The following is a 15,873-nucleotide window of genomic DNA, read 5'->3' on the forward strand; positions in this document are numbered from 1 at the left end:
ATGGTTTTGTTTTAGGGTTGGCCATCATGAGTTGCTTTGGAAACAAGTCAATGAAATCCGAAATTAATGAGAAAATCAATGGTTTCCAAAACTGACGATCTTAGTCAGTTTTACCATAATCACCCTAAATAATTCAGTTTTATCATAATTACCCTAAAAAATTCACTTGGGGTAAGCATATTCGATCTAGAATCTTATTCATCACTATACATGTACTTCTAACATGAGATCAAAGATATCAACATAGCATGTATATTTGTACCAATGTACAATATAAAAGCATATATCCTTAAACCTATAAAAACTTTAAGCCTACACGCAAAATGCTTATATTGCATTTACTAGATAACAACGATTTATTATCGGGTTGCTGTTAGAAAGTTTGATAAGAGTTCCCATGAGTTTGTTAGTTTCTTTATGGTCTCCTTTTGACTTTCAAAAGGCACATGGTTACGCAAGTTATCTCATTTTATATCATTTATACCATAAACTTATAATATGATGGAATAATATGTTTAAAGTTTCGGATGTGAAATAATCATTTATTGATATGGTATACAATATATAGTTATATACTACTACTTATCAAATACACATACAATTCATTGTATTTCATTAATAACTCATTGTACATCGTACCCATTTCAAAATTTATTAGACTAAAACTTTTCACACGTTATTTGTCACATCTTTCTTGTTTGACCTTCAAAATACTTTGCCCATTTAATTCGTTTTAACTAAAATTTTCTCCTTTTTAATTTGTGGGTACCCTTTTCATCCACTAGAATTTCATTTAAATTATTGAAAAAAAAATGGAAACAATATATAATAAAAAGTGATTGATTAGATATCGAGCAACATTTAATGGGGTTTAGGTATTTCATTATTATAAATAGAAGAGATAGCATAGATCAAGAAACCAAAATAATAATAATAAAATACTACAAAAAATAGAGAGTATTTAAAGAGGGTAACCTCCAGCTCGTGAAGCAGCAGGCAAGAAGGGGAAATAATTAAATTACAAATTAAAAAAAAAAAAATCTGAAAATAATATAAAAAATCCATCATCTCCTTCTCTTCTCTTTCCTCTCTCTCTCTCTCTCTCTGTGAAACCCTTCTCTTTCTTTCTCTCTCTATCTTCAACCATTTCACATTCATTCTTTGCTTCCCCTTTAAATCACGAGATCCCCATCTTTTTCTTTCTTTTTCTTTCCTTCTTGTGTTCTATGTTTCTCTGTGTTGTAATTCGTCGGTGGTTGTATTTTAGTTTCAACCACAGCCATTGGTAACATCAGTAGAAAAGATTGTGTGGGGAGAGAGAAAGTTTGAAGCTTTATCTCTCTGTTGGTGAAGGGTATTTTTTTCTGAAGTTATTCGGGAATGTCGCATTCACGGAAGCCGGATTCGGGGTTAGGGTTTGATACACTCTCCGATCGCCTCCGGAAGACGGTCACTTGCGGCGGCGATAACACCAATAAACCAGACTTCCGAGAACTTGATTTGGGTTCGCCCATTTCGCCTTTACGAGATGGGCCAGCGGTTAGTAGCAGCTCTAGCTCATCCGGATCGGTTTCGGGTCGGACTGGAAATGGACTCCAGGTTGGTTCCGGTACTAGAAAGTCAGACTCCAGTGGTACTCCCAATAACCATTCCGGTGAGTTGTCAGTCGACAGTTCACCTACATTTTCCGTTGGTGGGGCTAGAGGTGTTAAATCAGGTCACACTCGGTCGGAATCCGGTAGCATCAGCGGCGGCCACCCATCAATTTTCACCGGTGGAAGTTCCGCTACATCTCCGCCTGTCAATGTACTTCCTACCGGAAATATATGCCCTTCCGGGAGGGTTCTCAAAACGGGGATGATGACAAGTCGAACCTCTAAACCCGATGTGTTAAGTCTAGGCACCGGTAATTACGGCCACGGCAGCATAATGCGGGGAGGTTTGGGTTCCGGTTCCGGTTCCAGTTCCAGTCCCACCATCAAATCCACCGTCTCCGGCGGTAAACCAGAAACTCCTGTTTCCGGCGTTTCAAATTCACCCTTTTCAAAGAGATCATCAATGGATCCGGAAGATTTGAAAATACTAGGAAACGAAGAGTACAAAAAGGGACACTTTTTAGAGGCATTGAGTTTCTACGATCGAGCAATAGCTCAATCGCCGGCGAATGCAGCCTATCACTGCAACCGAGCAGCCGCATTGATGTGTCTGAAAAGGTTGACCGAAGCAGTCAAAGAATGCGACGAAGCCATTAAATTGGATTCTGGATATGTGAGAGCTCACCATCGCTTAGGATCTCTTCTTATTAGGTGAGTTCAATAAAAGTTCAAATCTTTTCCTCTTTTTCACTATACCCTTTTCAACAAATCTTGAAAATTTCACCCAAACCCATTTCTCAGATCTAATTCATCTCGTTGACCTTTGATTTTCCGAACTATGTTCCAATCATCATTTCCCATTCTTGTGTTTTACTTCTTCATTTACCCATAATCATGAATCATCATTTTTCATTAGGTTATTCATCTAATCTCATGTAACCAATGGCAGTTTAGGACAGGTTGAAAATGCAAGGACACACCTTTATTTTCCCGGGTATCAACCCGACCCGAAAGAGCTCCAAAAATTACAACTTGTGGAAAAACACTTGAGCAAATGCACCGACTGTAGAAGAGTCCGGGACTGGGTTGGCGTGTTACGTGAAAGTGATGCTGCAATCTCATCTGGAGCAGACACGTGTCCTCAGGTAAACAGTTTATTATCGAATCATTATCGTTATTATAATGAAATTAAGAAACTGAATATGTTGTTATCAAACTTTTTAGCTATTTGCGTGCAAAGCCGAAGCCCTATTGAAGCTTCGTCAATTAGATGATGCAGAAGCGACCATTTTAAACATACCTAAATTCGAAGCATCTAGTAGCGCTTCATGTTCACAAGCAAAGTTTTTTGGAATGCTTTCAGAAGCATATCTCTTTTTTGTTCGTGCTCAAATCGACATGTCTTTTGGAAGGTGAGTTTTTCTTTTTGTATTTGCATCAATCATTTTAGTATTTACTTTTACTGTTTGTGCTTTTTTTGTTTATTTATGCTAGAGGTCATTCTTATGGGACTTGGGAGTTATTGTTGTTGTATTATTAACTTATATAAACGATTTCCCACATGGGAAATGATTCAAAATGACATTTTTTTTGTTTTTTTTTTTCATAAAGATTTGAGAATGCGGTTACTTCTATTGAGAAATCAGGACAAATTGATCCAAGAAACGTTGAGATTGCTGTTTTGCTTCAAAATATAAGGTCATTATCAAGAGCAAGAACACGTGGGAATGATCTTTTTAAGTCAGAAAGATTCACAGAAGCTTGTTCAGCTTATGGTGAAGGGCTTAGATTTGATCCTTCAAATCCAATTCTTTATTGTAATCGAGCAGCATGTTGGTTTAAACTCGGGTTGTTTGAAAGATCTCTTGATGATTGCAATCAAGCACTTCTCATTCATCCAAATTACACAAAAGCCCTTCTTCGACGAGCTGCCACATATAGCAAGGTATATATATATATATATATATATATATATATATATATATATATATATATATATATATATATATATATAGTGATTCTTGTTTTTACTCTTTATAATAAAGATAGTGAAATTGGAAGTAAAGAAGGGGAGCATTCAAAGTCATTTATGTTGCCTGATATACCCTTCCTACAATATAATCTCAACTTTCCTTTTTGTTGAACTCAAGCCATGTTCACAAGCCTCTTAACTATGAGTTACACATTAACAAATACCTTAACCATATTAGCAACATACTTACATTCTTGTATCGATAATAGCAATGTGTTTTAATTTTTACTTATAATAACAAGTAACAGCATAATTACAGTTTTACATTTTTGTTACCAATATAGACATTGTACACATTATTTGTTACATATTGTCATTGTGCTAAAGAAATGTAAGTAAGTTGCTCTTATGAGTTACATTGTCTATATTCATAACAAGAGTAAATTATGTTGCTATATCCTGAAATTTGCCCATAAAAGGGTATTTGCTTTTTTGATCAAAATTTTGAAATATGTTTTCTTTTTCCAAATTGCAGCTTGAGAGGTGGAGCGAATCAGTGAGAGATTATGAAGTTTTGAGAAGAGAGCTTCCAAATAATAATGATATAGCAGAATCTTTATTTCATGCCCAAGTGGCATTAAAAAAGTCACTTGGGGAAGAAGTTTATAATATGAAATTTGGTGGTGAAGTTGAATTAATAACCGGTCTTGAACAGTTCAAAGCTGCAATTGCTTCAACTGGTTTGTTTGTTCTTTATTTTTCCCAAAACGCCCTTCGTTTCTTGCTAAAGTTTTTAACTTTTTGTAAAATTTGAAATGCAGGAGCTTCTGTTGTTCTTTTTAGAACAACATCTGATCTTCAATGCAAGCAAATATCTCCTTTTCTTGATACATTATGTGCCAAATATCCGTCTATAAATTTTCTCAAGGTACAACAATTGTAACTTTCTTTATACGTTTCTTGTACTATATTCAAACACCCAAAAGGGAAAAAATCATGGGTTTATAAAAAAGTTTTGATTTTTGCAATAGGGAAGCATGTATACATTTGTTAAATAGTTTTTCTTTTTTAATGAAAGGTTGATATTGAAGAGAACCCTGAAATTGCAAGTGTTGAGAATGTCAGAATTGTGCCAACAATCAAGATTTACAAAAAAGGAAACCGTGTGAAGGAAATGGTATGCCCTTGTCGAGAAGTGTTGGAATCCTCTGTCCGCCATTACAGCTTCTGAAGGGCGAAATGGTAATTTTCCATTTAAACCCCACCTTTGAGTGTGATGAAGGGCAGAATGGTAATTTCCTTCTCATCATACACCCCCGGTTTTCATCTACTGATACAGCTTCATCTTCTTCATTACTACATAAAAACCACAATAATTTCATCATTAAGAGCTCAAGTTGAAAGTCAAAAATGTAAGTGGGAACAAGAGAGGGTTAGATTAGTAAATTTATCATAAGCTTTGCAAGTTTATTAAAACTTCAAGATTCAAGATTCCATTCATTCACCCCACCCCACCCCACCCCACTTCACCACTATTGCTCTATGAAATCTTTAGTAGCCATTTTCAATACCCATATCATTCTTTTCTCATCAAAATGTTTAGCTTTTTTTAGAATTCCCAATTTACCCCCTTTCTCATAAGCCTATCATGTTTGTGCCTATCGTGTCTTCCTCCAATTGAGATAGCGTGTACCCAATGTAATTAAAAGTGGGCTCCCATGGCTTGTTCAAGATATGGATATGTCCTTTGTGTATATATATGAGATAACATGAAGATATATACAAAAAGAAAACAAGAGAAAATTTGGAGGAAGCAATTGTAATGGTAGGCCTCAGTTGTACTTGATTAGTTATATACTTTGGGGGTTTTCTTTTTGTTAAACCATTTCATCAATAAAAATTCAATCTTTTTTACGTTTTCTTATTTGCTAGTTTTTGTGTATATGCAATAGCATTAGTGATATCCCATTCCCATAAGAAGAAATAACTAAAAGACATACACACTTAAACTAGAAATATTAGGGGATGTTTAATATGCTTTTTGTTGTGTTTGATAAGAGGCTGAGTCTGAGTCTGATTTGGTCAAATTTAGATTGTTTGATATCACATATAAACCTCAGATTTGGTCTTGATTCCTTTGAAATGTTTCTTATTCGGTTAGATTTAACTAAGTTTGACTCGATAACAATTAACAACTATCAAATAACCCTTAATGGAGGAAAGCAAGAAACAAATAATAATAGATAAATGGTAAAAGGGTAAAGGTCTAATCTAAATTTATATTTACACCTAGACCTACATCACCTAGTAAACTTTATATCTATGGCATTGGTCAAAGGTGGAAAGAGGAAAGGTAAGAAGATTGTGGTAAATTTGAGAGAGATTGGGTTAAAAGTCAAAAGAAAAGGGTATATTGACCAGATTTTATCTTGAAAAAACAAGACATGTGAAGTGCACTAAAGAATAAGGGGTTTGAAAGACATGTGTATGCAATGAATGGGGAAAACCACTTAAAGAAAACCATGGCCTCCACCATTTACACCATCCATTAAATACTTCCCCTTTTTATTTCAAGATTCTTGATGGGTGTTGGTCCCCAGTTTCATGTTTTCTGGTTTTTACATTTCTAGGGTTCTTATTTGATTATTATCTATTTATAGATAAATTATTTATCGAAATTTGAACCTCTAGTTGGTGGGATTGAATTTATATATTCATTTTCATGAAACCAAACACTTTTAACTTGTTTATGAAACCCATAAAGGCTTAAGAGTAGTATTAACTAGTCTAGTAATTAGTAGCTTATAACTTAAAACTTTATATGTTTTATAATATTATTTTACATATTTAAGTTACCTTATCAACTATTTTTATCAAACGTTTTTTTTATCAGATAGCAGCTAACTTTTTCTATTTTCGTGTAGGAGAGGTTGCTAAAAGTCTTTCACTAACTTGTCTTTATTATTCCATCATGTGACTATGAGATGAGTTATTATGTTTTCTTGATGTTAAATTACTCTTTAGACTATGTAGATAGTAATGATTATGAATTTGAACTTTTTTTGATGCTTATAGCTAAAGTATAACCAGTGAAAAGTGAACTAGACGTGAAAGGAGGGAATTCTTGTTTACAAAGGTTTATCCTTTTTACGAATTATTATTATAAAACCAAACCATTCTAAATAGAAAGCAACTTGAGATGATTAACTCTACTTGCCAACGGGACAACCGGAAAATGTGATCAACGTTTTGATTTATGGTGTTTGACACCGACCATACAACGTAAATGGATACAAAGAAGACACCGAACTTTGTATGATTATGATTTATGAAGCCGAGGCACTGACTATGATTAACAATCCACGTATTTGATGCAAAATTTCATTTAAAACAATTCGTTTTTTTATGCAAAATAGTAACATAATTCAGCTTATCTTTATTTTAAAGCCAAATTTCTGTCAATTGTTGCTAAAATAAGAGAAAAAAATAGACAAGATAGATAACGTGTTAGATTAATGGTATTAAATGCAATTTGACGATATTAGTGGTGGGAAAAAGATTTGTGTCGTTTATAAGACTTCATTATATTAAACCCTTATATGATTTAGTAAAGGTTAACGGATGTGTCAAATCTATGCATGCCTAGTACATGGCCAAGGATATGAGAGACGTTTAGGCGCACCCCGCAATGGTGTCATCACCATATTCATTATTCCGGGGATTTTAGGTTTTTTGTGTTAGTATAATAAAGGTTCTCTTAGGGTGGGGGGAATGAACTATTCGCCAACTCAATGTCACATCAAATTTTTTCTTTCATTTCTTTTTCATATTTTCCAACCCATTCAACCTGATTGTCGGTTGTCACACCACTATTTTATTTTAATTAAATTAGAAATATATGCTTTAATTGAAGGCATGAGACTTTTCATATATACACAAGTATACAAAGAGGTAAGAAATACAAAGATTAAAAAAAATACATATAAGAGTAAGACACGAGGAAAAAAATTAATCTAAATTAGGATCTGCATAATCTTTGTTATTATTACTTAATCCCCCCCCCCCCCCCCCTTTCCCCCATTTCTCAGGCGAATCGTGGGATTTTGTCCGAGCTTGGAACGAAATGTGGAGAACAAGGGTCGAGGAAGACTTTTAGTGAATACATCTGCAATGTTTAAGTGAGATGGAATAAATGAAGTCTTTAGGTTCCCTGAGTGAAATGATAGTCGAGTTCACTATGTTTTGCACGTTTATAAGTGATTGGGTTGTCACTAATGAACACTGCTCCCTTGTTGTCACATAGCAAGAGAGACAAGTTGTAAGAGAAATGTGTAAATCTATAAGGAGATGTGTGACCTAAATAATGTTTGCAACAACATTTTCAAGGGAGCGATACTCATACTCACAACATGAGCGATAGACAATAGGCTATTTTTGGAGCACCACAATACAAGACTAGAACCAAGATAAAGAGAATAGCCCGAGGTTGATCTATGAGTGTCAGGACAAGATGCCCAATCAACATTTGAATTAGCGAGAAAACAAGGATAGGAGCAAGAGTAAGTCAACCTGATATGTGATGTGTCCTTCACATAATGTAGAGTCGTAGAATACGCTTAACCGGAAGAAAATGATCATCAGTAGGATTCTATAAAAAGTGGCTGACATGATTGACCACAAATGAAATGTCAATATGAGTGATGGCTAAATACTGGAATGCACCCACCAATGAGCAATATAAAGTAGGGTCATTGAATGGATTCCCGAAACGTTGCAATTTCTAACCAGACACCATGAGTGTTGCTACACTCTTTCTTTCATGAAGTTAAAAACATGAGAATGTTTGAAGCATACTTTACTTGGCTGAGAAATAGACCGCTAGTTGTGTAATTGACCTCTAAAATAAGAAATTAATGAAGTCTGCCTAGATCTTTAATAGAAAAAGGCAACATGCATCATTGTGATTAAGGAGGTAATCATAGGTTCATTGTTCCCTATCAAGATTATGTTGTCAATATAAAAAGTCAATACAAAATAGTATGTTCCTTATGAAGCACAAACAAGGATGTATCGGCTTGACTGTACTTAAACCCAAGGCGAGTAACAAAATCATTGAATCGTTGAAACCATGCACGAGGTACCTGTTTTATACCATACACGGATTTCCGAAGACGTCATACATGGGTTGGATAGGAAGTATCTACATATCCTAGTGGTTGCTCCATGAAAATTGTTTCAGAACGAACACCACCGAGAAATGCATTTTTGACGTCCAACTGATGCAAAGTCCATTTTTGCATGACGACCAAACTCAAAACAATATGATCTATCGATGCTTTAATTATCGAACTGAAAGAAGAGTTAAAATCAAATACAGGAATCTGAGTGTATCCTTGAGCAACAAGTCGGGCTTTAAGATAGTCAACAAACTCATTTACATTAAACTTGGTGCGATAGACCCATTTGGATATGAAAATATTGACACCTGGCAGACATGAAAACAAGCTCCCATGTACAATTTTCCTGCAGAGCATGTACTTATTCATCCATTGATTGGAACCACGCTGGAGATTTAATGGCTGATTTGAAACCTTTGGGCTCATATGTTTGTAAAAGTTGCGTAAGGAAAGCCGAACCATAGAGCAATGTTGCCAAGGTAGGATACTGAGGATTGGCTCGATAGATACCTTATTGAGCACGGGTGACTGGAGTATTAGGCTGTTGTGAAGATGTACAGGAGATGACGAGGATGAAGTTGGGATATAAGACTATTCGGGAGGAGTATGCGACTAGGCCGAAGAGAGCTCAACATGCCCATCAGTATCCGGACAGAGAGGACATGAGCCAATAACAGGTGCAGACGTAGGTGGTGACATACGATTACCAAAATGTTGGTTCTCTAGATGAGATGGAGTCGGATCAGAGAAGCTTGAAAGATCTAAAGACCCAGTAGGTTTAGATACACCATCACCCAGAAAATATAATTCATCAAAACAAGCATGACGAGTTATGTAAATATGGCCAGTGGTTGGGTCAAGACAACAATAACCTGCCCTTTGTAATTAAATAACCAATGAAGATACAAGGTTTGTTTATCAATTGGAGTTTATGAGTCGTGTAATTGAGAAGATACAAAAAAACATGGTATGCAAACGGTTTAAATAAGCCATAGTCCGGAATAGTGTTGTATAACAGTTGAAATGGGGAATTGTGATCATGTAACAACCTGTTTCGAGATGTTATTTAATTCAGGGTTTGTGGACCGTAATTCGATCATGCAAAAGCTTTGGTCTTTAAAGAAGTAAAGTTTAGACCTTATTGTGGGATGATAATTGTAACATTCGTTGCTCAGGTAAACTTTCTTTGGTTTAAGTTATTATGTTTTTGGGAATCTTATGGGGCGTAGTTTTTGTGTACGAGGGCATACTTCATTAAACACATGCGAGGACTTCACCCACTACGCATGACGTAACACTTGGTTATGCAGGGCGTAGTGGCGTAGGGTAAAACCCTAAAATCTGAGGTTGTGACCCCTATTTAAGAACATTAACTCCTCTAAGACCTTCTTATGACCAACCTCCATCCCTCTTAACACCCATGTGACAACCCAAAATTTCTATTCTGTACAACCATTCACTTCAATAGAAGTCAGAACAGTTTCTGCTAATTTTCAAGCTTTTTGGAATAAGTTTGAGTGTTTTAAAGTTAGTACTTCGGGAGATATCAGGAGAGAGGATGCCCTAGGGTTTATTGTGCACCAATAAAGTGTTGGGTTTTGAGCATTCTAACACTCCTATGGTGTACATGCAACCCTAAATACCTTGGATCTATGTTTTCTCTATTATACATGCAAATATCAATTTCCAAGGTATTTATCCTAACTAGCATATCATGAAGTACAAGTAATATAAAAACTAGTAGAAATACATACCTCTTTGTTGGTGCTTGATTCCATGGAGCTCAAGAGCCTAGTGCCCCAAATGTGACACCTCAAATGGTTCACACAACATCATATGCACTTGGAATAACTTAGAGAGAAAGTAGAACACTTCATGAAATCGGTTTGCCCTCTTCATGTATACATGGTGTCCGATTTTGCAAGAATAAGATGCTTATATAGTTTGTCACAATTAGGGTAAACCCTAATTGTCATGGCTTTCCATTTCCTTGGATCCATGGGTTCAAATACACCATGGAGCATCCATGGAGCATCCTATGGGTTTTGGCCCAACTTGATAATCCACGGAGCATTAGCCCACTATATAAGTATGGATGATTTACACAATCAACCCATATATTTAATTAGTCTTCTTTTTGATCACTTAATTAATTCTAAATTAATTCTTGATCAATACTAATTAAATAATCTTATTAATATATTAGAACTTATAATATATTAATAAACCTTAAGTGTTATTTCTCTCATTTTAGTCTATCCAAATGCACGATGCCATGCAACCCAAATGGACCATGCCGGGTCGGGTCAAGTATATACCAATTATAGTTATGGACTTAGACACTAATCCAACAGTCTCCCACTTGGATAAGTCTAATAACTATTATTGCAAGTATGCCTTCACAACCCGACCAACAATCATAGCTCTTAAAAGCTGCTGCCGAACTCTGAACAAATCAATAACGCGTCCATTAGATAAGTGATCATATATTCCTCCATTCTAGATATCATATGGACTGAGACATGGATTATAATCATTCTCTCTGTCCATCTGTTGTTTCCCGATTTCCGATTTATGACGACTGACTAATTGAACAAATCAAATCAGTCCAGACCCGGCCGAGCACTTACGTTTTGTCATCACTAAATCATCGAGGGGCCCACAGATATCGCTTTTATCCCGAAGGTAAAAGGAATGGATAAACTTCGACTCATATGCTTGTACTGACTACTTGTTGAATCATACACAAAGGCACGCTTTATAACATCGAGTTACCAATGCGTTTACGTGCAATAAATGTATAACCAACTCATAGTCAACAACTCATATCTCTAGGTTTGAAGAATATAAGATATTATCGTCTCATGATTCACTCGTGATAAAATCCATGAAGTGATTCAAATGAGCGTGGGTTGAATCCAATACTCAGAACTTATGAGCACTCATGAATGTTGTAGCAACCATTGCTATGTCTAATGCACATTAGACAAATCATACAAGCCAAATTCATGACAGTCTTGATTCATATCTACTTCCAACATATGACCGACTGTGGATGGTTTGAATAACTTAGTCATTCGGGAAGAATGACCTAGTTATTCTGGAAGTCAAAACATGCAAAGTGAAACACAAGAATAATAATAATCCTATATGGCCCCAACACTTTGAGTGTACATAAAAATCCTTTTATCTAAGCACCATATTGATTACTCATTATTCATGTTTCGATTAATCAACTTAATACTTGAATTGAAACAATAGTCATGCCATGCTCCAAGCATGCACACTATGTTCGTCCAAACAATAGCTATGCCATACTCCAAGTATGCACACTATGTTTACATGTGGTCCTCTCTTTGTGAAACAGATCAATTGACAATATTTCAATGATGCTCATTTCACAATCCCAAATCCTTTACAATAAATGTAAGAACACCAAATTCTTGTCATTTACCGTAATCTTGTTAGATTCTAAACTTATATGCAATGATCCTCTTGTAATGAATATGCACACAAGTCACAAAGACTTGGCAACAGACATTACAAAGCATTCCAATGGAGATCAATTCCATGGAAACGAAGTCTCAAATTCAAAGTACATTCCTTTGAACATCCTTCTTGCATTAAGTTCTCTAATCTTACACAGATTCAAATAATAACTTCCACCTATGGAAACAATTCCACATTCCCATTTTGACCATCACTTTTGAACAAGAGTTGCCGCTTTTCAAAATATGTCAATATGGTCCTTACTCTATACTTCCAATTGTCCATGAGTAACCAATCTTTGGTAAACCTCAAATTGTCCTCGACAATTGCTTAATAATTTTAGTCATATCCAGTTCTAATCCCTTTTCCCCTCTTAATGCCCTAAGCATTAGGAAAATTTAGAAAGGATAACTATTATAGCTCATATAATCGATCCTATACCCGAAGCATATGGGACATGATTCATGCTATAAATTTTTTTTATTTGCCATATTCTCATAATTCGAACTATGAAGAGGTATGCCGTAATCATAATCGAAATTTGAGAACGCAACATATATAGAATTTCCTTATGTTGAACCATTCCAACATAACATTCTTATATATCCTTGACTAAAGTAGATTAAAATCTCAATCTAAGCTTGTAGAATTGGAATGAAGTATAAAATCCTCTCCCTTAATTATAGCAAAACAACTTTTCAAAGCGAATTGAAACTTTTGTTTTCTATAATTAACATTGCTAACTTGCAACATAATCATCATGCTCCCACTAGCATAATAATTATTATCTTACTAGCATAACACTTATGCTCCCACTAGCTTTGACATGTACTCAGAAATCAGCTGGACTTCTAGAAAAAAACAATACTTTATTGACTTTCTTACCAAAGTTCAGATTTCTGATACGAGATGCTTTGATAAGACTTTATCAAAATCATACACCTTTCCTTAGATAGCTCACTTGTGTGTCTAAACAGTTATGAAGAGGGATGCCGTAATCATAATGTTTAGACCTTTTGTCATTCTCACAATTGCTATCTACTTAAAATCTACTTAGTGAAAGAGTTTCCTCACCATCATTTTCATGAATCGGAGAGAAACCTTATGACACTTAGATTTAATGGTGTATGTGTTCCTGTCCATGTGAATTTGTCATAACCATAATCACAAGACAAGGTTAGTGGCAAATCCAAACACATATGGACTGAACTTGTTCAATCTTAATTTCTTGCCACCCGGCAGCACAAGGGCCTACCATTACTTCCAGGTTTTTATGCAACCATTTGAGAACTTTCAGAACTCATATGCAAAGCCAACTTTAACTGGAATGGGCACAGAAATATGATATGTCAACACGATAGGTTACAAACCTCAAGTCGTGGGCTAGTGATTAACAAATATCTTGATTAGTTCTTGAACCTATCTTAAGATCTTTTAGACTCCCACTGTCCTCTTGACATATAAGACTCTCTTGCCAAATATTCAAGAGATAGTGCGGATTCTTTTATAAACACTTCACACAATTGGTCTTAGTTGGTCTTTGTTTTATCCAAAACATCACAACTTACCAATTTCAAATGTACAAGAGTAAGAAAACATTTTACTCTACATTTGACAAGTATTGTAAACCTTTCTTAAGATTATGTCACTCAAGGCTCAATCTTGGAGTATGACTCTAAGATTTGATTTTGGAATGAAGTATGATTTATCTTTTGATTTAACCATTTCCACAATTCACGATTCCTCTCCTTAGCCAACAAATGCACTAAGGTGTCCTTAGAGGATCAATTGTGATATGGTTCCATAATCACTAAGATAATCATAAAACAAGATACACAAGTACTCTCCCATCTCTTCAGATTGGAGAAACTTTTATCTTTCTGCCATATTTGATTCTTCTTATTCATTCTGCCATATATTGAAACTTTTCCAATGTTTCAGAATTACACTTAAACTTGTAAGCATAACCATATTTACTAAACTTTAGTAAATCATAACGAATAATCTTACCAACCTTTGTGGTGGACCTGACTAGTGCACAACCTAATGTACCCGATCCTTTAGTCCTTCGCTTGACTCATTTACCCCTTGTAGAATTTTCCTACAACAACAGTTATCACACGAGCATAAAGGCTGCTCCATTCGAGGCCCTCTATGGCCGAAAGTGCAGATCCCCTCTGTGCTGGGCTGAGGTGGGTGATACCCAGTTAGCTAAGGGACGAGTTCCTGAAAGCACTCTCACAGGTCCGGAGATCATTCGGGAAATGACAGAGAAGATCGTTCAAATTCGTGAACGATTAAAGCCTCTAGAGACCGACAGAAAAGCTACGCTGATAAACGAAGGAAACCATTGGAATTCCAGGTGGGCGACCGTGTTCTATTGAAGGTCTCACCCTGGAAAGGCTTGATACGCTTTGGAAAGCGTGGAAAGCTAAATCCAAGATACATAGGGCCTTTCGAGATTCTTGCCAGAATCGGCCCTGTAGCTTACAAACTTAACTTACCACACGAACTCAGTAACGTACATTCTACTTTCCACGTCTCGAACTTGAAAAAATGTCTGTCTGACGAGACTCTTGTAATCCCACTCGACGAGATCGAGATCAACGAGAGCCTCAACTTCGTGGAAAAACCTGTAGAGATCATGGACCGGGAGGTCAAGCAAACGAAACAAAGCCGTATCCCGATAGTGAAGGTTCGCTGGAACGCCAAGCGAGGAGCTGAATTCACTTGGGAGCGAGAGGATCAGATGAAACTGAAATATCCTCGTCTTGTTACTTAGTTATTTGTAACTACTTATTTGCTTAAACTCTAATTTCGGGACGAAATTCCTTCTAACGGGGGGATGATGTGACAACCCGAAATTTCTATTCTGTACAACCATTCACTTCAATAGAAGTCATAACAGTTTCTGCTAATTTTCAAGCTTTTTGGAATAAGTTTGAGTGTTTTAAAGTTAGTACTTCGGGAGATATCAGGAGAGAGGATGCCCTAGGGTTTATTGTGCACCAATAAAGTTCCAAAACTCCAAGAGTTTGGAGTTTACGGCCTAAACAAGGTGTTTACGGCCGTAAACCCCAAGGGGTATAAATATGGCACTTAGCCATTTTATTCACTTTTTCACATTTTCAAGAACTAGAACTCATTTCTCTCTCAAGTATCATCCGAATTTTCTTCAAGATCTTCAAGAAAGTAAGTGTTTCTTGCCTTGTTTAATCGATATCTTCCTTAATCTAGTGATCTTACATGATTTCATCCATGAAATCATTCCATTTGTGTAGATCTTCAAGTGTTCTTAGTTTCACCAAGAACACCAAGAACACACACTAGTGTTCTTGGACTTCTAACACCCTTTCAAGCTTCTACATAGTAAGTACTCTTACCTTGGCTTGTTATAAGGCTTGCTACACTTCTAAATAATCTAGAAAACACAAGGAAACACAAGATCAAAGGTGTTTACGGTCCAAGATGTTCTTGGACCGTAAACCCTAAAAAAGGGGCCAAAGTGTGCCCTAGTCCCTTACAAAGCCTTGGAAACTAGTCTAGATACCATCCTTGATGTGCTAGGGGCTTGAAACATCAAAATGACCATAAACCATTTGGGTTTACGGCCGTAAACCCAAAGACAAATGGTCCAAGG

At 35.9% G+C, this 15,873-nt stretch overlaps 1 protein-coding gene and 1 non-coding gene across 2 annotated transcripts; both read left to right on the top strand.

Moving 5' to 3' along the window:
- Window positions 1-976: 976 nt before the first annotated feature.
- On the top strand, window positions 977-5,481 carry LOC145124271 (TPR repeat-containing thioredoxin TTL1-like). The gene is made up of 7 exons (XM_079059538.1): window positions 977-2,306; window positions 2,545-2,740; window positions 2,820-3,007; window positions 3,207-3,540; window positions 4,103-4,307; window positions 4,389-4,495; window positions 4,646-5,481. Exons 1-7 carry the CDS (start codon window positions 1,381-1,383, stop codon window positions 4,796-4,798), a joined length of 2,109 nt encoding a protein of 702 aa, XP_078915664.1. The 5' UTR covers window positions 977-1,380; the 3' UTR covers window positions 4,799-5,481.
- On the top strand, window positions 3,664-3,780 carry LOC145128159 (small nucleolar RNA snoR104). Its single transcript, XR_013716759.1, has one exon. It is a non-coding gene; the product is annotated as a small nucleolar RNA snoR104 (small nucleolar RNA).
- Window positions 5,482-15,873: the final 10,392 nt, after the last annotated feature.

This window comes from Lactuca virosa, chromosome 7 (genome assembly GCF_052849685.1).
Source record: "Lactuca virosa cultivar CGN04683 chromosome 7, Lactuca_virosa_CGN04683_v6, whole genome shotgun sequence".
In the NCBI taxonomy this organism is placed as follows: Eukaryota; Viridiplantae; Streptophyta; class Magnoliopsida; order Asterales; family Asteraceae; genus Lactuca; species Lactuca virosa.